Consider the following 24,776-nt stretch of genomic DNA (forward strand, 5'->3'; position numbering starts at 1 on the left):
CACGTTTGCAGAAGTAGTCTCAAAATGATGACTTAATTAATGGCGAAGTGAAGCATAAGAAATGAAACAAGCTCCTTCTCATGACAAGACCAGCAGGACACTTTCTTTGATTGGGGACTCCATCACCAGATATGTCAGAATGGGAAAGACTGAAAACGTAAGTGTTCCCCACTGTTTTGTCATTGTTTATTGTTTGACATACTGCACCGCAAAACTGCTTCTGAGATCCCGAAAAGGGATTTTTCTCTACTAATGGAGAAACTAAAGGACTCTAAGTCACACAGTGTTTTTCATTTCAGGCCCCATTCTCACCTTGGGAAAAGGAATTGTCTCAATACCTCAATATCTGCCCCATCTGGTCATCCTCCTCATCACCCAGGGAATGAGAGCAATGTCTCTGCTAGTCCAGCCCTGATTGCTGTCAATAAAGACATTTTATTGATAAGATAGTACATGTGATGGTGAATAGTAATCATAATGTAAAAGTTGCAACACTTCAATGTCCAATAAAAAAATTATATTTGTGCTTTTTTTTTTTATCAACAATTCTAGTTGTCAGTTGTCTATTGTAAAATAGACAACTGACAACTATTGTTGATAAAGTGGTGTGTGCGTGTGTGTGTGTGTGTGTGTGTGTGTGTGTGTGTGTGTGTGTGTGTGTGTGTGTGTGTGTGTGTGTGTGTGTGTGTGTGTGTGTGTGTGTGTGTACAAAATAAATACACGAGTCATTGTGTTTATTGTGAAAGTGGCTGTAAAACCGAATAAGGTGACTGAGCGCTCTGCAAGGTAAATATTTGCAGCACATCATTTTTAGTCCCACAAGTTTCAATACAATAACATACAAAAAAAAGATTAGATTATTAATAAAATATCTATGTTTTGAACTCTCATGTGTTTTTTGTTTATCTCCCCCATATCGTCCATGCCTTCCGGCAGCATTATCTGGTGTCGCGAATACTATCTGGTTGTAAAGAAGGAGTAAACCTTGACACTGTTCCCTCTTGATCGAGAGGTTATTAACCCTAAAATTCTTCACTTTGATTACGTCCGCCAAGGACGTAATTAAATTATCTGTTTGTACGTCTCATAGCAAGCTTAAGTCAAAACTACTACATGGATTTTGTCAAAATTTTCACCACAGATAGGTATCAGGCCATGGAAGATTCCATTACATTTTGGTGGTGATCCAGATCCGGATTCTGGATCCGGATTTCATTTTATAGGCTTTTAAGGATTAAGTCAAAACTACATGAACCTTTGGCAGACGTCAGAAATCTCTGATTCCTTTTGTTTCGTCTATTGTGATTTCATGTCCATGTTTTGCGTGAGTGGCATACTATGGCTTATTAATATTATCTTGCTAATATTATGAGCACATACATTGAACTGTGGTGTGATTGTAAGCTTTGAAATATTGCAGGGATGAAAAATTATGGATCGGGGTCCAGGGGCCGGGGGTCGAATAAAATAGATCTGACAGATTTTTCACCGTGTTAGCAAGTCTGATGGAAAAACTTATGGGACAAGTTAAATCTGCATGTTTATGTTTTGTCATTAAAAACATGTGATCAAGAAAAAGTTATAAGTTATTCTAAGGACAGATGGGACTCAACTATGACATGATGTTAATTGCGGTACAAGTGTACCGAGATAACTCCTGATGGTAATCAATAGCCTTAAGGTCTTTACCCCCATTTTACAATGCTTTGTGATAAGAACTAAATACTTGTTATTCTTTTTTTATATAATTTTTTTTTAAGTACACACTACATGTATAAATGTATACATGTACTAAATTATGCTTTGTGGTTTTGCACTTTAAAGACAAAGTTCTATCACTAAATGTAGAATTTTGAAAACAATTGCTAACTTAAACAGGCAGATTATTGGGAAATATTTGCTGAGACAGCCCTTATCAGTCTAGTGGTGATACAGATGATAAAAACATGGTACATGTGAAGTAGACCAGGAATTACTCTTGTGTGTGTCAGTATTTTGGTGGGAGTCCTGAGGAACACAAGGGTTAGGGTGTGAGGTCCAGGTATTGTGCATTTTTGCTTATTTCTGTCACAAACTGCTGTCGAGTTTGGACAGGACTCGTCAGCATTAGTGTTTTATCTTCTGTAATAGCTTATCAGTGAAAAAGAAAGCCTTGTGTTACTAAAGCTCTGTTCAGATCACAGTAACCGAGGTTAACGAACAAGCTGAATTGAACTTCAACTTAAAGTAATGCTGTCCTACATGTCAGTACTTTATATTGAAAGGAACCTTCAAAATGCTAATGACCAAATATTTGTTCCTGTTCTAACCAGACACACTAAGTAAGGACAAACGTGCTCGTCAGAGTAGAGAACATGGAGAATTTGACTGAAGCAAAATCTCCCGATGCAGATGAAGGTGAGCGAGCTCTTTTCAATACGAGAGAAGCTTTTGACTTTTGTGAATTTAAATTGTAATTTACAGATGCCTCTAAATTTAATTTCCCTTGATATCTTTCAACAGGAGATAAATTAAGGTATGCTTACTGCACATCACACCACAGTGTGTTAGAAGCTAAATGTGATTTCACTTTAAATGTTGCTTTATGTCATTTCCATGTTTTACAGTGGCGGGAAGAAGATTAAAAATGGACCGAGTGTTGGGTACTTTCAACTGGTAAGTACTTTGGCTTTCATTTCATAATTGATTCATTCTACCTACTCTCATTAACACAGCTTTCGAAACAGATTTGTCAAAATGATCACCAGGAAAACTAGAAAATTGAGCTGAACAAACCTGAGCAACACTTTTGTTTTCAGTATCGATTCGCCACCTGGAAAGACGCCGTCATGATGGTGCTGGGGACTCTGTGTGCAATCTTACGTGGTTCATCCTACCCTCTTTCACTCTTGGTGTACAGCATGCTGACAGACACGTTTGTTGCTTATGAGTTTGAATCACAAGTATTAAGTGACCCAAGCAAAGAGTGCAACAACAACACTGTCTATTGGATTAACGGCTCAGCATATGAACCAGATGAAAACCAGACCGTTCACTGCGGGTAAGTCGTACCTCTGAGGATGATGGGATTTCTACCCAAAGGGACTGTTTTGCTTCTTAAAATGATGTCCTTTGATTTCTCACCAGGGTGGATATTGAAACAGATATGACAAAGTTTGCATATTTCTATGTTGGATTTGGAGTAACTGTTTTCATTCTTGGTCACTTTCAGGTGAGTCTTCATGCTTTGTGTTACACAGCTCTATTGTTTTTATGACAAGGGTGGCCAAAGTACCCACAGTCTCTCCTTGAGTGAAGGTTGGAATATTTTTAACTATAATGATGGGGTGGGATATTTAATATACGTTTACTACATATAACTCCATCAGTATTTTTGAACAGAAAGAAAGTATTTGGAATTCTCTTACTCCACTTAATAAAATTGTAAGTACTTTTTGTTTTCAAAATACTTTGAAATTAATGTTTGTAATAACTCCTTGCTTTTATATTTTACATGTGAACACAAATATCTGTAGTTAACTGTCTCACTATGTCTTTTAGCCTCTCAGGTAATCCCCCCCCAAATCCAGTTTCTGATAAAAAACTATGATGCAAGTTGATATATGATCTGTGCCATTACTAGTGATTGAAAAGCACAGTGACAATAGTTTAATGTGGCATAAGAACCCTTTTTTGACCACCCATCATTAAGTGGCATTGAGCATCTCTTTCATTTTGAAAGACAAGAAGTTCACTCATGTTGCTACAGATTTTTCTCTTTGTATGAAAAACTTTTTACCAGAGAGAAAACACTTTGATTATTGCAAGAGCTGCCCTGGACATCCACCACAAATACTTATGGGAATTATGGCAGTTATAATTCAAGGAAAGTGATTTATTGTATGTCCCTTATTTTACATTATTGATATTATATATCAATTGTATTTAAAATGACCTTCATTCTACCATCACATGGGAAACTACTGATATTTCTTTATAACCGATGAGTGTAGCCGGCAGCCCTCAGGCTGCCCGTTACACTCATTGGAATAATTGCTGTTGACCTTCTGTCCGCCTGTCACTAACAGTACATATTAAAACAAACAACAAACCGGTTTTACAAACACTTGTGCTCGAAGGTAGAGAGTTAAGGTAAAAGTCTACCAAGTACCCGAGAGACCAAAGAGGTAACCAACATTTGCGTTATGATCATCGCTGACAACGTTACTAATACTCAAATATATAGCAACACAATGTGACTCCACTTTGTAGATTGCCTTCTGGGTGTCAGCGGCTACAAAACAAACTCAGAGAATCAGAAAAGCTTACTTCCGGAAAGTAATGCAAATGGAGATTGGATGGTTTGACTGCTGTTCCGTGGGTGAACTAAACACCAGGATAGTTGAGTAAGTTACACTGTTTGTAGATATTTCTGTTGTCGGTGCTGCAAAACATTGTACACATTTAAGTTTTGTTTATTTTTTTCAGTGATATCACCAAGATCAACAATGCCATTGCTGATCAGGTGTCTATATTCATTGAGAAGATGTCTACATTTGTGTTCGGCTTCATGGTTGGATTCATTGCTGGGTGGAAGCTGACTATGGTGGTAATATCAGTAAGCCCCCTGATTGGTTTAGCTGCTGGACTCATGGCTATGGTAAGAGTCGATGAAAACCTCACTTGTTCCTGCCGACCGGCAGTTCATATTAAAGCAGTTGCTAAAATGGTGTATGACGATGTGGTCGTTAGTGATCTTGTCTTACAACATAATATCACTGCTATGAGTCTTGTTAGGGGTCCTCTTTGTTGAGGTTGTATGAGCTCCCCATGTGTGCTTGTTTGGGTTTCTCCATTTTCTTCCCTGAGTCCAAAGGCATGTGTGAACTGACTGTAAGTTGCCCATATAAGGGGTAAATGTGCGTGAGTTTGGTTATTGTCTCTCTTTATTTGGGGGTAACCTACCTACACCCATATTTATCTGTGGTGTGTACAGCAGTACAGAAGATAGACACGAGGATGTGCGTGAATGGCGGCGTCTCTAACCCCAGTGTGGGAGCCGATCAGATCGCTCTTTTTGGCTATGCTAGAAATAAATCAGTGGAAAAACAAGGAGTGGGGATTGATTTTAGTGTGACATTTTGTTCTATTGCAGTGCACTGTTGTTAAAAAAAATATTGATATCAGTATTGAGTGCATTCATGATTTTCCTGTAAACAAAAAACAAACCAATGAAACATTTGCCAACTACTATAGTTGTGTTTGTATTTGACACTGAAACACAAGAAGTATTGTCTTTCTTCAGTTTTAGTTCTGCTAAGGCAGTAAAAAAATGTAATCTGTGACTCTGTAATTTTGAGTTATGGACATTTTACTTTTTTGTTCCTGAAGTCAGTGAGTCGACTGACAGGACAGACAATGAACGCCTACGGTAAGGCCGGAGCTGTGGCTGACGAGGTCCTATCATCCATCAGAACTGTAACAGCTTTTGGCGGGGAGGATAAAGAAGTTGAGAGGTATTACACAAAACAATGATTCAAATTCTCCCCCCCTTTTTTTTGGTTTCTGTTTGAAAAGTCAATAAAATGTGATCTCTGGACAGGTATGACAAAAACCTTTTGATTGCTCAGACCTTGGGCGTGAAAAAGGGCTCCATCACCGGATTGTTTCAGGGATGCTTGTGGTGCATCATTTTTCTTGTCTATGCTTTGGCATTTTGGTATGGATCCAAACTTGTTATTGACACCAAAGAGTTGACTCCTGGTGGACTCATGCAGGTAGATGTGTGTCATACAAATCTGTAGATGCCCTTGAAAGCATGTGGCATTTCTTCACCTTGTGGCTACTGTACTTTCTTTTAGGTATTTTTTGGCGTGCTCATAGCAGCTATGAACCTTGGCCAAGCCATGTCACTCCTGGAGGTCTTTGCTACTGGTCGTGCTGCTGCAATGAATGTCTTTGAAACAATTGACCGGGTAAAATCTGAATAATAAAACATTCTAACAAGTATGAAAAAACGAGAATTTTGCTAGTTTGAAAAGAGATCTTAATTGTTGAGTTAGTGTTTTTCTTGCTGTGTTTACAGGAACCAGAAATTAATTGTTTCTCAGAAGAGGGCCACACGTTGGATAAGGTAAAAGGAGACATTGAGTTTCATAATGTCACTTTCTCCTATCCATCTCGGCCTGACGTCAAGGTACACCTCTTTTCTCGACATCTGCTTTGTTTGTTGTTCAGTTTTGACAAGTGACCTCAAAAAAAATGTGAACTATATCTTTAGATTCTAAATGGTTTAAGCACCGAGATCAAAGGAGGAGAAACCACTGCTTTTGTTGGACCAAGTGGATCAGGAAAGAGTACTGCAGTCCAACTCATTCAAAGGTTTTATGACCCAAAGGAAGGAATGGTAACAATCTGAGCAACTTCGCGGCCATTACGTGACACATTCATGAAAATATCGCCGCTGTCGTGGCAGGTTCTTCAAATGACATCTCATTCTCAGGTGACTTTGGATGGACACGACATCCGTACGTTGAACATCCAGTGGCTTCGATCTCTCATTGGTATTGTGGAGCAGGAACCTGTATTATTTGCCTCAACTATTGCCGAGAACATCCGGTTTGGTCGAAGGGGAGTAACCATGGTAGAAATTATTCAGGCATCAAAAGAGGCTAATGCTTATAATTTCATCATGGATTTACCACAGGTATTTTCACACACCGATTGCTTATGCAGTAGCAGATTTATGGCAATTAGAAACTTCAGGTTATTTTTTATTTTTTTTTTACATGCAATTGTAAAAGGTTTTTGTTTTTTTGTTACTGTTATCCAGCAATTTGATACACTGGTGGGTGAAGGTGGAGGACAGATGAGTGGAGGACAGAAGCAAAGGATTGCTATCGCTCGAGCTCTTATCAGGAACCCCAAAGTCTTGCTGCTGGATATGGCCACATCTGCTTTAGACAATGAGAGTGAAGCTGTGGTCCAGGAAGCATTGGATTCTGTGAGCCATGTTGTATTTTTGTTGACTTTTAACTCATTTTGACTTTCATACTGTATAATTTTGTGGATAACGCCCAAATTATTATAATATCTGCAGGCTCGTGTCGGCATGACAACAATTTCCATTGCCCACCGTCTTTCCACCATTAGAAATGCAGATATGCTTATTGGATTTGAGCATGGACAGGCTGTGGAGAGAGGAACACACAGTGAGCTACTAGACAAGAAAGGCATCTACTTCACTCTGGTCACCCTGCAGGACCAAGGCCTGTCTCAAACAACTAATGGTAAGATTTGTATAAAACAGAAATCAGAAATCAGAAATCAGAAATCGTTATTGACATTGCAATAAAACAACAAAACTGTCGGTTGCAATCAGACTTCTTGGAGCAGCAGATGTTTGACCTCCTCCCTGTAGTGAGCCTCCTCGTCGCTGATGAGCCCAACTATTTTGGTGTCATCAGCAAACTTCACTATAGTGTTCGAGGGGTGGATGGGGGTGCAGTCCTTCGTGAAGAGGGTTAACAGCGCAGGGCTGAGCACACCAGTGTTTAGGATGATGGATGTATGTCTTCCTATCCTGACAGTCTGCAGCCTGCCGGAAAGAAAGTCCATAATCCACGTGTAGAGCCTAAGTCTAAGATTCAGGAGTTTGTGAACCAGTTTATGATGGATTACAGTGTTGGAGGTGGAGCTGAAGTCTGGGAAGAACATCCGGGGCGTATGTTTGGTTGTTCCAGTTTGAGTGAAGTGCAACGGAGACAGCATCCTCTGTACATCTTTTTTGCTGATACGCAAACTAGTGTGTGTCCAGATGTAGGACAGGAGGAGCCTCTCAAAGCATTTCATGACTGCTGGGGTCAAAGCGACAGGACAAGAGTCATTGGAACAGGACACAGATGTTTTCTTTGGGACGGGGATGATGGTGGTGGATTTGAGGCAGGTGGGGACAGCAGCTTGTCGCAATGAGAGGTCGATGATGTCGGTGGACACTGTCGGTGTGTAGCCCGAAACACCCCATCAGGTCCTGCAGCTTTGGAGGTCTTGATGCGCTTCAGAGCAGATCTCACCTGCTGTTGCTGCAGGATGAGTATTGGTTGCGCACTAGGAGGGCTGGTTAGCGGATCTGCTCTGGTGTTCTGTGTGTTGAAGTACACAGGGATACAAATACTATTCATGGTTATGATTAATTCATTTGTTGAGTTATGATTTAAAAACTATCCACTGTAAACTTTTTTATAGAGGGCAATTGTGGCATAAATGACAGTAAAGCAGGTATGTAATGGGTTGGTGTATCACCTGTGTGAACCACTGAAACGTGTTACCGGCATCACGGCAATGAAACATCTGTTCATTTTATTTGAAGGTACACTTGTAATAAAGTTGTTTTCATTGGATAACTTTTCTTCTAGATGTTATTACCAAAAATGTTGAGGGAAAAACAAGACGTATTAGCCGTGGAAGTCACAGATCCAGTAAAAGGTACAGTAGATAAAGTGTTTTGAAATGTTTTTATTGAGATTTGTCATGGCAACTATTTAACATTACTGATATCACAGCAGCAGGAACTCTGTTCGGTGGCAATTCGCGGACCGTTTGCCCAGCAGTTTTTCCCGGGACACACCAATCGGCCTTGCGAAGAACCAAGAGTTCACACCAGAAAACGTAAAGGATTTATTGTATGAATTTCTGTCTGACATGTGGTGGTCATCTACCCTAACTCACATCCTTTTTACAGAAAAATGAGGATGACGCAGATGACGACACAGAACCAGCTGTATTTGGACGTATCCTTAAATACAACTGGTCAGAGTGGCCCTACCTGCTGCTGGGCTCACTGGGAGCTACTATCAATGGCTTGTCCACCCCCATTTATGCCCTCCTATTCAGCCAGGTTGTTGGGGTAAGGTTCAACTCACATCACAAGTGCACATTTTGTCTTACATAGACAGTTTATTCAAAGACAAGCAATTACCCCCCCCCCCCTTTTTTTTTTCCCCCCAGACTTTTAGCATTGTGGACGTGGACGAGCAAATGAGACAGATTAATTCAATATGTGCTCTGTTTTGCATTGTGGCAGTGATTTGTTTCTTTTCACAGTTTTTACAGGTTTGTACAACAATCTTTACCATCTCGGAACAGATAAGTACAGAATTAGCTTTTTTGGTTCAATTATATTTTTGGGGGGTTTTTTTGTTCCAGGGATATGCTTTTTCTAAATCTGGAGAGCTGCTCACACGACGTCTGAGGAAAGTAGCCTTCCAGGCCATGTTGAGGCAGGAGATCGGGTGGTTTGATGACCCTAAAAACAGTCCTGGAACTCTCACCACCAGACTGGCCACAGATGCATCTATGGTCCAACAGGTTCAGCTGCAATTTCAAAGGCCTCCTCTAACATTTCACACAGGAGCTTAACTTTGGTGTATAACAATCTTTATTTTGTTTCCGGTGTGTGGCTGAATCAATTTCTACAGGCATCGGGGTCTCAGATTGGGAATATTTTTAACGCCTTGGCCAGCGTAGGAGCCTCGATCATCATTGCCTTCTACTTCAGCTGGAAGTTGGCATTTGTTATCATCGTGTTCTTGCCATTCATTGTGCTCTCAACGATTATCCAAAGCAAAATGTTGTCCGGTTTTGCAAAGAAAGATGATGACGCCATGGAAGCAGCAGGTCAGGTAATTGTCAGGCCAGTCATTTATTTATAACTGCCTGTACTTGTGGAAGTAAGATGGATCTCCTCCCTGCAGATATCCAGTGAGGCTCTGAGCAACATCAGGACCATTGCAGGCTTGGCCAGGGAGGAGTTATTTGTTCAGCTATACGAGGAGAAACTTGAGCTGCTGTATAAATCTGACAAGAAGAAAGTCAACATTCATGGGCTCTCTTTTGGTTTTGCCAAAAGTGTCTTCTTCTTTGCAAATGCAGCTGCTTTTAGATATGGAGGGTACCTGGTCAGCGCTGAAGGCTTACATTACATGATGGTTTTTAGGTTGGTATGGTTTGTTCTCTATGATGGCAATTTTCTGATTTTATGACACTGATTACCAGGTTTAAGTGTGTTCATTCGCCTTTTCTCCAGGGTGCTTGCCGCTATTACTGTTAGTGGGAATGCAATAGGCCAAGCTTTCTCCTTCACTCCAGATTATGTCAAAGCCAAGATTGCTGCTGCTCATTTTTTCAAGTTGTTAGACAGACCTCCCCAAATCAGCATTAGCCACGCAGATGGAAAAACATGGGTTCGTGAATGTAGTCAGAATTGTACAATTCATACAGTATTTCCATATTGTTGACGAAATATTCACAAGATTATTGTACATCTTCAGGAAAACTTCCAAGGGGAAATAGAGTTCCGTGGCTGCAAGTTTACTTATCCTACACGACCTGATGTTCAGGTTTTGAAAGGCCTCGTTGTGTCTGTGAAGCCTGGTCAGACTTTAGCATTTGTTGGAAGCAGTGGATGTGGAAAAAGCACCAGTGTTCAGCTGCTACAGCGGTTCTACGACCCCGATGAAGGACAAGTGGTGTGTCTTGATTGGATTTTGACATTTTCACAAATTTCCGAATTAACTCAAAATGCCTCAAAGCCATTAATTGTGTTGTATGTGTATCATCCTTTATTTTTCAGTTGATCGATGGCTGTCCGTCTAACGTGGTCAGTGTGCCCTTCCTAAGATCTCAGATTGGCATTGTGTCCCAGGAGCCAGTTTTGTTTGATTGCAGCATAGCAGAGAATATACAATACGGAGATAACGCACGCAGTGTCAGCATGACGGAGGTTGTTGAAGCTGCAAAGAAAGCTCATCTCCATGACTTTGTGATGACACTACCAGATGTGAGTTCAAAAAATAATAAAAACCTCACAATTACAATCATCACCATCAAAATCCTTGTTGTTCCAATTCGTGATTGTCACACAATGGCACATTTTACAGCAATCCAGTGAGATTTTTACCCCGGTCAAATTTTGGTGCACTAGTAGTGATTACTGTAATAATGTTTTGTGTGTGTGTGTTAATATTTCAGGCAACACTGCCTGAACAAAACATGTGACATTTGCTTTTTCCACCTCTCCCACATATTTTAGACATATGAGACCCAGGTTGGTGCTCAGGGTTCACAGCTGTCAAGAGGACAAAAACAACGCATTGCCATTGCTCGAGCCATTGTCAGGAACCCCAAGATTCTGCTGTTAGATGAAGCTACTTCTGCCCTGGACACAGAGAGTGAAAAGGTAGTTTGTGGGATTAATTTTCAATCTGTATACATATAGTCACTTTTTATCAGATTGTTTGTGTGATCATTTTTAAAAACTTACACGACCCGTTTGTAGAAATCACTCAGATCTCTGTTTCCCTGCAGACTGTCCAGTCTGCCTTGGATGAGGCGAGGAAAGGCCGGACCTGCGTCATCATTGCTCACCGGTTGTCAACCATACAGACTGCTGACATCATAGCGATGATGTCTCAAGGAACTGTTATTGAGCAAGGCACTCATGAAAGTCTCATGGCCCAGAGAGGTGCCTATTATAAGCTGGTCACAACAGGAGCTCCTATCAGCTAATCACAGTTGTATTTATTGATCTTTCCACTTTAGAATGTCACTTTTACTTATGACATGGTCTTTAAATCATATGCCAGTGTGTGTTTGTGTGTTAGTCTTGGGTGGACGTTCTGACGCAAGTGATCTTTATTCAATCCAACACTTGGGTATGTAAAATCTGTATATTTTTAAAATAATTCTTAAAAATAAAAACAAATAGTGAAATTTCCAAGCAAATTCAGCAAAGTATCAGCCCTTTTATAGTGTAATAATGAAAAAATTCTACTTTGGGGAAGACAGCCACTGGAACAAGATGAGATTTCAACAAAAAAACAAATTTAAAACAACAACAAAACAGCTGCATTGTTACCACATTTTATTTTCAATCAAATGCAATTCAACAGAATGTGTGTTTTGGGAGGTTCAACTTACAATGAATGATGTCCTTTATTAAAATGAGCTTTTAGGTTTTTCTGTGTCAGTAGTGACAACACTGACACAGAAAATGATAGAGATCCACTAATGACAAATAATGTGTACACTTAAAAACACATGCAAAACAATATGGGTTTTTTTTGTTTCTGTAATTTTTTGTTTTTGTAACAGCAGCGGGCTTTTCACACAGAAGTGGGTTCACACTAAGGCTTCAGATCAGGGCAGGGTTACATAAAATCATGGGAAGCGTCACTAAAGTGTGGGAAAGGAAATAATGACAGGTGAAATGATTTACAGGGTGTTAAATTCATGTTATTCTTTTTCATTTCTGATACGAGACTTAACATTTTGCACAATTGTTATTGTTGTAGTGGACCCTTCATTGAAGTGTAGAGAACACGTATTGTTTTCATCTTGACTGACAAGACAGATTAGGCGTCCAGAAATACCCCAGATGTTTTTTCTAGCTTGAGTTAGCGGGAAACCGACGGCGCGCTTAGAACAGTTACATCACTGGAGGCCAGGCTTCAGGTATCCAAGGATGCTAAGCAACTGAAGACACCGGCAAAGAGGTGGAAATGGGTTATGCTGGGGGAGTTTAACTAATCTACCTAATGTGGTTACATCAGAGTCTCTATTCTAACTCATTACAGTTTTCTTCATTCATATCGGAATTAGTTTCTGGAGAGACTGAGAAATCTGTAATACATGAAAGCAGGAGTGCTCTTCAAATACTGTACTTACCAAATATGCTCAAAAGAGAGAAATCATTATTTCGTAGCCAGATGAAAAGTAGTCGTGAATTTAAAAGTGTCACATTTTTTTGTGTGTTTTTCATCTATTTACTCGTTTTCAAAAAGGGCTCTTCTGCTGAGCATCTTGTTTTTGTCCACTAACCTCTCAAATTTGACCCCTAAATAACTCCTGATGTTCAAAAGATTGAGTCAAAAAAAAGAGAGAAAAAAAACATTTCTTTTATAGATTTGAACAAAATAGACATGCATTCCAAGTGTTTCATGTACATACTGTATGCACACCAGTTGTAAGCAACACCGAAATTACAAAAACTGGTTAAGACTATCGATAGCATTTTATCATTCATTCATTCATTCATTCATTTTCTTCCGCTTATCCGTTTCCGGGTCGCGGGGGTGACAGTTTGAGCACTGTCACCCAGATCACAATGTACCGATTAAGAACCTTCCTGCAGGTGGTGAGCCCACGGGAAGGTGACATTTTATCTTCCAACATATTCATAATTGAAACCTAGTAAAACAACCTTTTCCCAGATTTATTGCAGATCACATGCTTTACATAACTGTTAAGTTAGTCTGAAAACAGGCTGAGAGGCTGCATATATGATTCCAGTCTAATGTAATGTCCTTTAATGTAAATAAAATGTTTCAGGAACAATGTGACAAGATCTAAGAGAGCTTTCTTTCCTCATCTCTGATCAACAAATGAACACAGAAAGGTATAACAGCCACCACACTCAGGGGTGTTGAAGCACTTTTACAAAATGACAGCACGTAAAACAGAACCTCTGAGTGAGTGGTAATTTTGATGAAGTCATACAGCTGCAGAAATGTTAGCGTTGCAGTCACACACATGAGCTTAAATACAATTTTGTTGCCATTCTTTCCTTTACAGCTCTGCACAAACATGTCAGAGTTTACAGCCAGGCCCAATCCAAACAAGGCTCCCAGGTTTCTCACCAGGCCAGCAAAAGGGGTGGTGTCGAGGTGTATCCAGGCTGGATTAGCACACCACTGTTTGGCTTTACAGACTGACCAAAGAGGATCAATGTCAAGCAGTCTGAGGAGCAGATAAAACCAAAAGGCTAAAGAAAAAAGAAAAGCAGTCATGTGGAGATACGCTTTCAGACTTGCATTGTTGACAGAGGGGACATGATCAAACAGCTCAGCGACCAGCATGCCTAAACAGTGGAAAACAAAGCGGTCATCAACTCTGATATAAAACACAGAAACAAATTGGGGAAGGCAGATTGGAACATACCAATGAATAGACCCAGGATAACCTGATGTGGGAAATGTGTTGCAATATAAACTCTGGAGATGCAAACACTTATCTGGATGAGCCAGAAACACATCCACAAGCAAAACCTCAGGAGACGAAACCTGGAGGGAAATGAACATTTTGACATCACCAGCAGTGAAGACCCCACTCACTCTGTAATTGCTCAATGTAAAAAGAACCCACCTTTGAAAGCACATAGTTGATGAAATAGTGGAGGGTTGAGCAAAGTTTAGTGCAGAAGTGACCATCACATACCATATGCATGACGAGCCCATCGCATGACCAGATGGGCTGCCTGCGTAAAGAAACAACAATGTGTTATATATTTTGGTAACAGAAATATTCTTCTTATCATAAGGTGACAGGTACAGTGCACCTTCTTACCTGGTCCTGTTTCGCAGGTTATGTGAAATTGCTCCAAGTGTGGTGTTGTATCATTGTGGTAGAATTGAGTTTCATGCACCCACCAGTACGGTCGCTCTCCAAAAAGACTCCTGTAAAAGAAATACAAAACTGTAACTACACAAACACACAAAAATGCTAAATTGTTAGGATTAAAGTTAGCTTACCATTTAAAAATGAGATTGAACCAGTCTCCAATAACAGCCACCCAGATCATCTTGGTGCCCACGTCATGACTGAGATGAAACCAGAGGGGAAAATATAGTGAAAACATATTACGGGGGTCACTCACTGTAGACATCAAGTTGAGGAAATCATGGTACTCCTTATAGTTGTTCTGCAGGTGCTGTATAGCCAGCACACCAAAGCTGTGAACAAAATCCATGTAGTTCCTTTTCTGTAAGCACGGCTGCAACAGCTTTTTCTCCAGCACCAGTCAAAGCACCATGCAGCCCGACCTGACATCAGGCTGGTTTATATATCTTAACCTGTCATCATCAGTCATTCAACGGAGCCATGCAACAATCGCAGGCTCTTCAGTTTGACCCCACGAGGAGTTATAAACTGTGTGTGCAGGTCAGGAGGGCTCAGCATTTTAAGAAGTTACAAAACAGTTTACACCCTGACTGCATAACCACCATTAGATGATTCACAGATCATTGCTTTTACAATTGTTAAATATTAGCCATTGAATACACAAAAGGAGACCGTGTCCCCTGTAACCCCCCAAATCCCTTCAGCCTCATTAGTATTTGCATCCTTAGTGAACATAGCAACAAAAAGGTCTCCCTTTAATGCCACAACTGAAAACAACAGCCCATCTGGCATCCACAGGCTAGTTATACAATGCATCTAAAGTCATTATGTTGTCTGCTTATGTTGAGCAGAATTACTATTGCAACAACTCATCATAAGAAGGGTAAAACTAAACTTTCTCATGACGGTCTAATCGCAGTTCACGTTCCCAATTACATATGGTTAATCGTGGTCAGACTGGACGCTGCATAGCAGTGAAGCAGACTCATGTGAACTTCCATAAACTGACCACTAGATGGAATAAAGTTGCAACAAAATCCACTTTCGTTCCATTGTGAGGGCATCCTATTACCTTCATCCAACGATTCTAATATTGCACAAAAAAGATTAAGAGGGTCCAATAGTGAAAAAGATTATATTTTGTGGATATTGGGTTTTATTTCCTCCAAAGCCTAGTCATGGGCGTACATTTGAAATGGACGTAACAACTAAAAGAAAATGTCCATACAAACTGCAACGCATCTTCTGCATGTTAACCATACGATGACTGTAAACTTAAATTAAAATGTAAAAGTAACATAAACCCGCATTCATTTAATAAAGGGTCCATTATTTCTGCACAACCATGTCCGACTACACAGGATTCGGATTGAAGTATTTAAGTATTTCCAAATCAATGTAATTACTCGTCAAATACAATAACATTGAAAAAAATAAAAATAAAATTTGCACATTTTTCAAAGCGGAAGAAAAACGTTGGGACAACGCGTGTTCTTCCGGTGCGTCACTTCCGGCCTGCGGACCGCGGATTTTGTTTGAAAATAACGACTCAGTTTCAGGGATCTTGTCATATTGTTTTTCTTTTAATCTCCTCCGATCTGAAACGGGTGAGTATAACACACTAATATAATAAACATTCTGAACATAACGTTGAATAGTAATGTGTTTATCTTGCTGTGAAACGTAACTATCTGGAGGCTAAATAACCGCGACTCTTTATCTCTTGTTTACATTCCACTTCCGCCATTTTCACGTTGTATCTTAACTTTTTTAGATTACTAACAGTGTTAAAGTATGGCGGGAAACATTCTCCTGTTTACTATTTATTCACTATATACTATTTATTTATTATTTACTCTTGTGCAGGAGTGTCAGCATTGTGCTGTCTCGATATGACTACCATTGTGCATAGAGGCAGTAGAATGGTCTCCGGCTTAAATACAATTCAGATAAACTTGTAGAATGTGAAACATCCAGACCTCTGAGATCCTCAGAAAGAGGTTTGCTGAGTGTTCCCAGAGTCAGACGCAAACCGGGTGAAGCAGCTTTTCGCTCTTGACCTGTGAAACAAACATCCTAAACACCTCACACATTCACTCCTTTTAAACCAGGACTTAAAATACTATTAATAAACAATTTAGTTTATTTATTTTATCACCTTTATCTCAATAAAGCTTCTTCTTTATGTATGCTGTTCTTAAAAAAACATTATTTGAACGTGTTTCCTTATGTCTGAATGGAACTATATAAGAAAGCATACCTTGCTTTACTCTCATGGATGAACAGGATGGGCTTTACCACGTTAAAAGGCTTAAACAAGTGTGTCAAAATAGTCATTGTTATTGAGAATTGACCAGTCTTTTTTGCCTTTACGTTTTACATTCTCCCCAGCTGGCCGCATGAAATATTAGCACTCCTTTGTGGTGCAGAGGCATTAGTTGGCTTTGCTCAAGGAGAAAATTACCTCTTGATAAGGAGCAAGCCTGACTCACTATTTTCATGAGCTACTCTTGCTCTGCATCAGTTTTTCTGTGTCCCGACAGTAAAGTAGTGTTCCTTTCTGTTTACTCACAGGCTGGTATATTATCATCATGATGTCCGTCACTGACCCAAGCATGAGTGACAGGTTTGCAAGTGCAATGGAGGAGGTTCACAACAAGCAGCTAAAAACATTTGCAGACATAGCTGACATGACTGCTGACTTGTCCGTGTCTCACAAACAGTTTGTGAACTCGGCTATCGGTAAGTGTCCGACGGTCTGTGCTCACACTTTTCACTTGTATAAGTTGCGATGCGAACATGGATATTTATGATCGTTTTCTTATTCTTCGGTACAGATACATGTTTAAAGAAAAGCCGGGATGATGAGATGATGTTTGAAACAATACAGTCATCCAGAAAAGGTGAGTTTCTACTACAGGCCAAAAAGGAAGAGTATGTGACATTTGCTCTTTGCGTAACTTTTTCATTTGCATCTGTGTTCATGTTTCAGCATTTTGTAGTTTAAAAAAAAAAAGTGTCAAGCTTTATTTTGGTAGGATAAGATTCACTGTTTGTTCTCCCAGACCTGGAACGGAAAAAAGTGTCTCTGAAGGAGAATCAGCGTGTGGTCTCTGGGGTGGTGTCTGAGATTCAAGAAAAGGAGATGCAAAAAGACGACATCATCCAGAAGATTGAGAAACTTAAAGAGGAGCACACCAAGAGACGAGAATGTAAGGCAGTGTATCTAACTGGAATGAAGCATGTATCTTAAAGGCTCATTTGTTTCCACAACTCATTTTGTCTGTATTTCTTTTCAGTAATTTTGACTCAAAATAAAGCAAACAAAAACAGGCTGAAGAATCTCCAGAAAGCAAGATATGTCTTCCAAGATCATTTGGCCCTTGAGATACGAACCATTCTTGGAAAAACAGAGGTGACCAAAGGTATGGAAGATTTTTATAGCCAAAGTTTTCTAGAATCCTCTTTATCGCCGTTGAACACAAATAATATGAATACTTTGCAAGTTGTGAATTAATACTGTCTGTTGGGTTGTTAAATTCTTGGTATGTGTACACCATTGCCTGAAAGAAGATTGGATGAATTGAATGTCGGAAAGTGTTTTATCTCCCATTAGGTGAAAACCAAGCCGTTTATACAAATATATAATTTTTCGCAAAACAGGATTACAGCACTTAATCTGAACAAAACAATCCATAAATCTGCTAGATCGAGTGTAGACTTGGTAATATAGTCAGACGTAATTATTTTGTCTGGCAGATTATTGAAATGGAGTTTCTGCCCTGGATTATTGTGTTGCCATCATGGATTATAGTATCGGCACAGACTCTTAAAAGTAAATGAACATACTCCAACATGATTGAACTAACTGAAGTAAACGAACACTTGAAATGTCAATTTGTTTGTTTGTTTTTTCTAGGTGAGAAGTTACAGTTTGTTTTTCGAAACATCAACCCGGCCGACCAGGACAGCGCCTACGTGGTCACAATGGGAATGAACGAGAATGGACAATACCAAAGTAAGTCAAATATGTGTGCGGTGTGTCCTTGACTGGTAATATTTATCCATTTGAAAATATTAGAAACTATAAATGGCGTCATGTTTTTAGTTAGAAGGTTTTACACTTTATAACAAATTGGGTCGTTAATGCGGACGTGTGAACCTGAGATATTTGAAGATTCATATTGCCTTTGGACATAAGTTTTGTTTACTCCAATTCACCACGATTACTATGAGCAACTGATTTGGTAATAACCCCTCAACTCTGTACAGTTGTGTCCAGCGACCCTCCGCTCGAGTGTTTGCCAGCCTTGGAAAGCCGACTGCGGGAGACCAACAACTTGGCGGCATTCCTGGCGAACGTCAGGAGGGAGTTCATCTCTCGGGCACGCTGCTGAGGTTGGAAGGAAAAGAGAGGACCCGCTGCGGTGTGGTCTCGTGAAAGCGAGGTTCACATCGAGACGTATGACAGGTCTGTTCACTGTCAGATTCCATGTCAAGACTTCCCCAAGCGGTTAGATTGTAAATATATGTAAGAAGTAATAGCAATTACTGCAGATTTGGCGTCTTTTCAAAGCCAGCTCTGTGGTTAAATCTGTGAGACCCGAACCCGTTCAAAGCCACAACATAATTAACCAATAATTCCTCTGTACAACTGTAAACCATTTAATTTTTTTATTATGATTGCATTTAAACCCCCAAGAATGAATTCACATGAATATAATAAACTGTGTTTATTAAAGATTTCAGTGGGGTTTTTTTTTTCTGTACACGTTGTGGCATAAATAACAAGAACAACAAACGATTTGTGTATAAAAGCTCAGCAACAATATCAATCCTAAAAAGCAAATGAGTTTAAGTTACTCATTTCGATCTGACTGAAACTGCTCAGTGTGTGAACAAACTCGTGTTTTCAGGTTTGTGTGATTCCTGGTGTCGCGGGATTTGAGAATCTTTGATTCAGGGTGAGTTTTGTGAAAGAAAAAAACAAAACGAAACGCTGTTCATCAGGCATCAGAGGATTTAACGGCGTCAAAACATGGCAGCTCTTCAACATACGTTGATGGGAAAAGGCCACAGTGTCCTTTAAGAGCGCCGTACCACCAGCCGCTTTCTTCTTTGGAATATATGTCGAGGAGATCTCCTGTCACAGGGATCGTTACACAGGTTAGCGCCGCCAGCTTTAGTTATTTGGGTTTTGTGGGATCAGTACTTACCTTCTTTCAAAGTCAGTTCATCGTGGTGTTGAGGTGTGAAGCTGTACAGAGCCTTGCATGTTCCTATAATGTTCCTCTCTGCTGTTTGAGCTGCTGAAAGTTAAAAAATATATATATTATGTCTTTTAATTTGAAATATTTCGGGAAAAACTTAGAGTTGATGCTCTGTGAATGAATCACCTTGTCCTCTGCCATCATCTGTGTTGACGGTGCTGTCACACTCGGCAGCTTCGGTCGTGGAAGTGACCAGGTCAGCGGCGCTGCGAGGACGCTCCGCCGGCGGCTGGTTTCCAAACGGAGACGGTCCTTTGTATATGATGGACGCTCTCAGCGAATGTCGGGATCTGAGCGGCGTCTTCCTGAGTTTGACTGGGCGAGTCAGCTGAACAACACTGTGCTCGCAATCCTTGAGGAAAAGATATATATATATATATATATATATATATATATTGTTTTACTAAATCTTTAGAAAGGTGTAGGCAGACAACAAACACACAATACCACCAAATATGGGAACTTTATGTTTCATTATTGTGTCTGAAGGACTTCAAAGAGCAGAGTTTGTGTCTCATCCATCTCCCGTCAGTTGGAGCGTTCTCAGACGCTCCGTGCCAAAACATCTTGAAAGCAATGAATTGGCCTTACCTTATCTTTCCATCTGGAAATGCTGCCTCTGAACCGGTGGAAAGACCTGGGCTTCCCTTCTAGTTCGGACAGCGACGCAGACAGCTTGCAGTGCGTCGCCTCGAGTAGATCCAGCTTGAGAGCACTCTGCCAGTGATCAATGATTACAAGTCAACTTTAACTTGAGAGAACATTAAAGCGGGCGTCCAGTTCTTTATAAGACCTCGCTTTTTTTTTTTTTTTACCTCATCCAGCTGCTGTTCAGTTTCCTCCAGGTTTTTTTGGTTTGAAAAAGAAGGATTTTCAGAGTACATTTTCACCAGTTTCTCTATTCCTGCAACGAAACCAAGAAATTAAAATAGCCTCAGCCACAACTCAAATGAGCTCTCTATGTTATTGTTTATTTATCAAATGTTTATTTAATTTTTTTGGGGACTTGCCTTCGCGATCTTTCTTTGTTTTTGTGACGCTGTCCTCCAAACGCTGGAGCTTCAGCTTGATGGCCTCTCTTCTTCTGTCTTTGCCCATAAGTGACTTGCTGTCCTCCTCCTGAACATGGATGTGAGAAACGTACAAAAAAAAAACCCAACCACATCAGTAAGTGTCTTGGTTTTAAAAAAATAAATAAATGATTAACACTCTTTGTGATTTGGCTTAGAATGGGCCTCAAGTGACAGTCAGAGTGACTCAACATGTACTATATATGTGATCAAAATCAGAAAAAAACACCAACCGACTCCAGTTGCTGCTGATAGATACTGATTTATGTCAAATGTACAATTTAATAATGTGTTACAGTTGAGTAAAGAATTCCTGTCAGGTTTTACACAATTCTAAGTGGATGCTCCGAGCCAAAACGGGTGCCTCCAGCTGCGACGCCTCAGTCTGAACAAATGAGTCACTCAGTGAGTGTTTGGCCTCCAGTAAAAGCCTTTCCTCAAGCTGTCAAACTTACAAAATAATCTGCCATCAAGAACTCAGCTTTGTTATCTCCAGCTGTGACGCCGTTCACCTCAACTAGGGTTTGTATGTCTTTATCCATGTCCACCCTCTGGACTGCTTGTTCAATCTGTCTTTGGCCCTGGAGGAAGCAGACGCATGTATGAAATGGTCGTATCATCCAGGACGAAACGCTTAGTGATGAGGGGGTGAAGAAGACTTACGTGTTCGAGGGTCTGCCCAAAACCAGACATGTGGAGGTTGTACCTATTCATACTGTTGTACAGGACTTCAATTCGCTGTTTCTCCATCTCCTGTATGACCTGAAGAACACAAAGTACTGATGGTCGCTACAGTCCACTCAACCCCTCCTCAGAGAATATTTCCATCCTGCTGGGTGACTGTAATATTCAGCTGAAGTGATACCTGGATAAAACCACTACAGAAAATAAAGTCATGATGTCGAGAATCATGGTTTTTAACATTTGGGAGAATGAGCTCTTGAACCATGTGAACCTCCTAAAACCACATGCTCTGTCTCACAACAAGAGTCTATTTTGGTTGAATTCTCTCCAATGTCTTATTCACATAATATATTTTAGTTAACCAAGGGTCAGAATCCATAAAGTATAACTATTCCTGTGGAATATAGATGCTGACTCTGAGTATAACGTTTGTAGCCGTTACAATAATGGTTTTACACTAACACTTCTTTTGATGTTATAATCTGTCTGCATTACACTCACAATAAGCTCACATTTATTAGTAGAATAGCTCTTCCCTGATTTCTATTATGTCGTGATTTGTTAAGGAGGAGAGCTCCCACACTCCGTCGTACCCTCTGCAATAAAACCGTAACACTGCCAGTCCAACATAATTCACTGTAAGTTACTGTGAATGTATATATATAGTTTTATGTCGTCTTATTGAAAATGAGGAAATCAATTCATGATATGATGGCGTTTACGTAATGGTGCGGGGCGCGGCGCTCTGCTGGTGAACCGGCTGAGTCATTGACAGGTTTTCTCTGGCTAAACATTCACTGGCTGAACTGTTGTTCTCACAAACGAGACGCCCTTGAGAAAGTCTGCGAGCCCTGCTCGCTCACACCAAACCCGACATGAAGATGAAAAACAGCAGCGAAATGTCTGAACTGGGAAGGGTTCTGTTTTTTCCTCACCTGGTAGCAGTGTTTCAATGTGTTTTCCCACTTGAGCCTAATCTGATGACCCTCCAGGTTGATATTGAAGTACTCCTCATCCACCCGGGTCTGCAGCTCCGCTGACTTAGTCAGCCTGTTGAGCATCTGCAGTCCAAACCAGGAAAGGACAAATCTTCAGCAACAACGATGAGAGCTTTTAACACACCGGTATTCTTTGCTGGACTGTTCAAAAGTGAACAATGATGTAACTTTTCCAAATACCTTTTGTTTTTCTTTCTCGGTGCACATCTGTTTGTTGCTTTCAACAAAGTTGAACAAAGCCTCATGTTCTCTGGTTAGTCCCACTAATTTCTTTTTGACCTGTAATGGAGGAAAAACATGGTCACGGGATTATTACTATCAAATTAATGTTTTGCAGGGCAACAATAAAATGTTGAATTATAGATATAAGCTGCTGCAGTGAGAGAATTTATCACGTTCGTTTCTCCTCACATACAGTTTGCGATGGCGACACCAACCAAACCATATCTCAGAGTGTGCCATCGAAAACAGTTAAGAGTTAAACCTTTGTTTTGTTTTCACACCATTGTAGGTCAACATGTTGCTTCACATGTGGTGCATACTTCCACTGCTCTGTGCAGAAAGCAATGGTACAAAACTCTACTGCTCTCGCTATGACGACTCCTGCATTAGAACTTATAAGTTTACAACCACACAAACTTTTTTTTATCAAAGTCAACGCAGCTGTCTCGTAGCTGATTCTTATCTCGCCTTGTGTTTATACAGTTTTTTTTTCTTTTGCAAGATTTTATTACCTTGAGTTGTTCATTCCAGTTTGCAGTAACAAGTTTTCCGGTTCTTTCGACAGCGCTGTCAAGCTTTCAAAATGCATAAAAGGTTAAGAGACACATAATAATACGCCTGGGTACTAAAGCAGAAATGCAGGGAGGGAGGACAGATTACATACAGGTCTCTTCCTTTTCGTGTGCTCGTCGAGGACTTGTCGTAGTTCCAGAATTGCTTCTTGCTGAAATGCATTTCCTAATGACCTGAAATGACAACGTCACGCCACATTCAACTCTGAATCTCCCCAGCCATTATTTAATCTGTGTATAGCCTCGGCTGGGAGGAGAAGCCGGGTTGAAAACTACCTGTGTGCGTCCGCCCTTGAGTACATCTCATCTGACACATGACACCAGGCGCTGTAGGTGGAACTGAGTGGGGGAGCCAGCATGAAAAGGTTAGAGCTGTGGGCTAATTAGGCCGACACCTGCTTGTGTTTTGATCACATCTAGCTTTGCGTGCGTCCATGTTATTTCCCATGATACCATTGTTTCTGTGCGCCACATGGCGGTTTGTTCCCAGGAAGAGATCATATTTCATACAAAACAGACAAAAGACGGGGCCTCATTCAAAATTCAGCGCTGTGTCCCCCTTACTTGTTTGACATTCCCTTCGAGGCCCTGATGAGTTTGCCGGCGAGTTTCTGGAGGCCTTTGGCATACGTGAGCTCCAGCTCGGCCCTAAAGCGGCACGGGGTTGGAGCAAGCATCAAAACACAACTCCTGCAGTCAATCAAACGTCCGACACTCTGACCGAACTGAACTCACCTCTGCTGAAACACGGCCATAAGCTCTTTGCAGAAGTTCTCCCCATTTTTGGAAAACTTTTTCACGTTTTGATAAAGCTGCTGATACTGAAAGACAGTGACGTCGTGCCAGGGGCCGATAAGCACACAAACCAGGTGAAACAATCCAAAGCTTGTAGAGGTAAGTAAGTAGGTGGTAAGTCACGTCCAGTAATCTTATACTTTACGGGCATGCATGTATAAAGCAGATACTCACAGAGCAGGTGCTGACAGGGTCCTTCATCTTGAGACGACGGCCGTTTGTTGACTTTGAACGAAGAACTTTGACCATTCTCCTCCCAAACTCATTCATGCGGAAATGGCCTGAGCTTTTTTTGCCAGTGCGCCACACGAAGGAAAATTCCAGTGAGAGGAGGCGGTAAAGAAAAAATGACAAGTGTAAACTCTAGCTAAAGGGCAAGTCAGGTTGTACAAGTGGGAAGAGTTGCGTGGAAAATGTAAACAAATGAAACTGCACTGTAAGCATTTAGCATTTTTCACAAGGTAAAAATGGCCAAATTAGAGGTACTTTTAGGCGTAATGAAAGAATTTAAAACAAATGAGTGACACTCAGCTTTTGTAGTTTATAAGCTGCTTTTAACTCGTGTGTTTTGTGGAAGATCAGCAGGAATTTATGAGGAACAGTTTTCAATCAGGTCGTGTGTTTTTGACAATAAGGCAATTAAAATGTTCAAATTGAACATATAACCGTTCAAAGTGTTTTTTTTATTTTTTATTAACAGACCATAGTTCACAAGTGAATGAGGTGGAAACA

General features: G+C 40.4%; 4 protein-coding genes across 5 annotated transcripts; 2 read left to right on the plus strand and 2 right to left on the minus strand.

The window, feature by feature from the left end:
- Window positions 1-2,354: 2,354 nt before the first annotated feature.
- Window positions 2,355-11,544, plus strand: abcb11a (ATP-binding cassette, sub-family B (MDR/TAP), member 11a; the record flags this gene model as incomplete). Its single annotated transcript, XM_080478183.1, has 26 exons — window positions 2,355-2,397; window positions 2,503-2,515; window positions 2,607-2,655; window positions 2,799-3,040; window positions 3,127-3,211; window positions 4,252-4,385; window positions 4,468-4,639; window positions 5,371-5,495; window positions 5,582-5,756; window positions 5,841-5,954; window positions 6,065-6,175; window positions 6,260-6,385; window positions 6,482-6,685; window positions 6,812-6,982; window positions 7,079-7,251; window positions 8,589-8,646; window positions 8,720-8,884; window positions 8,986-9,090; window positions 9,184-9,345; window positions 9,456-9,659; window positions 9,732-9,973; window positions 10,064-10,220; window positions 10,308-10,505; window positions 10,610-10,816; window positions 11,069-11,215; window positions 11,344-11,544. The coding sequence occupies 26 exons, from the start codon at window positions 2,355-2,357 to the stop codon at window positions 11,542-11,544; spliced, it is 3,783 nt and encodes a 1,260-aa protein (XP_080334309.1).
- A 1,838-nt stretch (window positions 11,545-13,382) lies between these two features.
- Window positions 13,383-14,782, minus strand: LOC308118674 (glucose-6-phosphatase 2-like; the record flags this gene model as incomplete). Its single annotated transcript, XM_080478184.1, has 5 exons — window positions 13,383-13,894; window positions 13,975-14,096; window positions 14,179-14,290; window positions 14,380-14,489; window positions 14,565-14,782. 5 exons carry the CDS (start codon window positions 14,780-14,782, stop codon window positions 13,383-13,385), a joined length of 1,074 nt encoding a protein of 357 aa, XP_080334310.1.
- A 1,163-nt stretch (window positions 14,783-15,945) lies between these two features.
- On the plus strand, window positions 15,946-19,175 carry spc25 (SPC25 component of NDC80 kinetochore complex). Its single transcript, XM_080478048.1, has 7 exons — window positions 15,946-16,040; window positions 17,008-17,175; window positions 17,271-17,336; window positions 17,499-17,645; window positions 17,733-17,858; window positions 18,353-18,451; window positions 18,706-19,175. The coding sequence occupies exons 2-7, from the start codon at window positions 17,025-17,027 to the stop codon at window positions 18,828-18,830; spliced, it is 714 nt and encodes a 237-aa protein (XP_080334174.1). The 5' UTR covers window positions 15,946-16,040; window positions 17,008-17,024; the 3' UTR covers window positions 18,831-19,175.
- On the minus strand, window positions 19,085-24,363 carry nostrin (nitric oxide synthase trafficking). Of its 2 annotated transcripts, none has more exons than XM_080478034.1 (16): window positions 24,219-24,363; window positions 23,985-24,070; window positions 23,814-23,897; window positions 23,526-23,588; window positions 23,342-23,423; window positions 23,190-23,252; window positions 22,636-22,734; window positions 22,393-22,518; window positions 21,437-21,535; window positions 21,229-21,354; window positions 20,714-20,822; window positions 20,519-20,607; window positions 20,295-20,420; window positions 19,830-20,055; window positions 19,650-19,739; window positions 19,085-19,576 (listed from the first exon to the last, which is right to left on the minus strand). In XM_080478034.1, the coding sequence occupies exons 1-16, from the start codon at window positions 24,312-24,314 to the stop codon at window positions 19,440-19,442; spliced, it is 1,701 nt and encodes a 566-aa protein (XP_080334160.1). In that variant the 5' UTR covers window positions 24,315-24,363; the 3' UTR covers window positions 19,085-19,439. The 2 variants fall into 2 exon arrangements, with proteins under 2 accessions (XP_080334160.1, XP_080334161.1); XM_080478035.1 differs by having other exon boundaries at window positions 19,093-19,576; window positions 19,650-19,742; window positions 24,219-24,268.
- Between the last annotated feature and the right edge of the window lie 413 nt (window positions 24,364-24,776).

The sequence above is a fragment of the Lipophrys pholis genome (genome assembly GCF_963383615.2).
Source record: "Lipophrys pholis genome assembly, chromosome: 13".
Classification (NCBI taxonomy): domain Eukaryota; kingdom Metazoa; phylum Chordata; class Actinopteri; order Blenniiformes; family Blenniidae; genus Lipophrys; species Lipophrys pholis.

What these genes read in the sequence shown, in the direction of transcription:
- spc25 (XM_080478048.1), top strand. Translation starts at nt 17,025, where the DNA reads ATGATGTCCGTCACTGACCCAAGCATGAGTGACAGGTTTGCAAGTGCA. An exon ending in AATACAGTCATCCAGAAAAG is followed by an intron (nt 17,337 to 17,498) that starts GTGAGTTTCTAC and finishes TTGTTCTCCCAG; the next exon opens with ACCTGGAACGGAAAAAAGTG. An exon ending in CGAGAATGGACAATACCAAA is followed by an intron (nt 18,452 to 18,705) that starts GTAAGTCAAATA and finishes AACTCTGTACAG; the next exon opens with TTGTGTCCAGCGACCCTCCG.
- nostrin (XM_080478034.1), bottom strand. Translation starts at nt 24,314, where the DNA reads ATGAATGAGTTTGGGAGGAGAATGGTCAAAGTTCTTCGTTCAAAGTCA. An exon ending in ACTGGAATGAACAACTCAAG is followed by an intron (nt 22,735 to 23,189) that starts GTAATAAAATCT and finishes CCTCCATTACAG; the next exon opens with GTCAAAAAGAAATTAGTGGG. An exon ending in AACAAAGAAAGATCGCGAAG is followed by an intron (nt 20,608 to 20,713) that starts GCAAGTCCCCAA and finishes GTTTCGTTGCAG; the next exon opens with GAATAGAGAAACTGGTGAAA.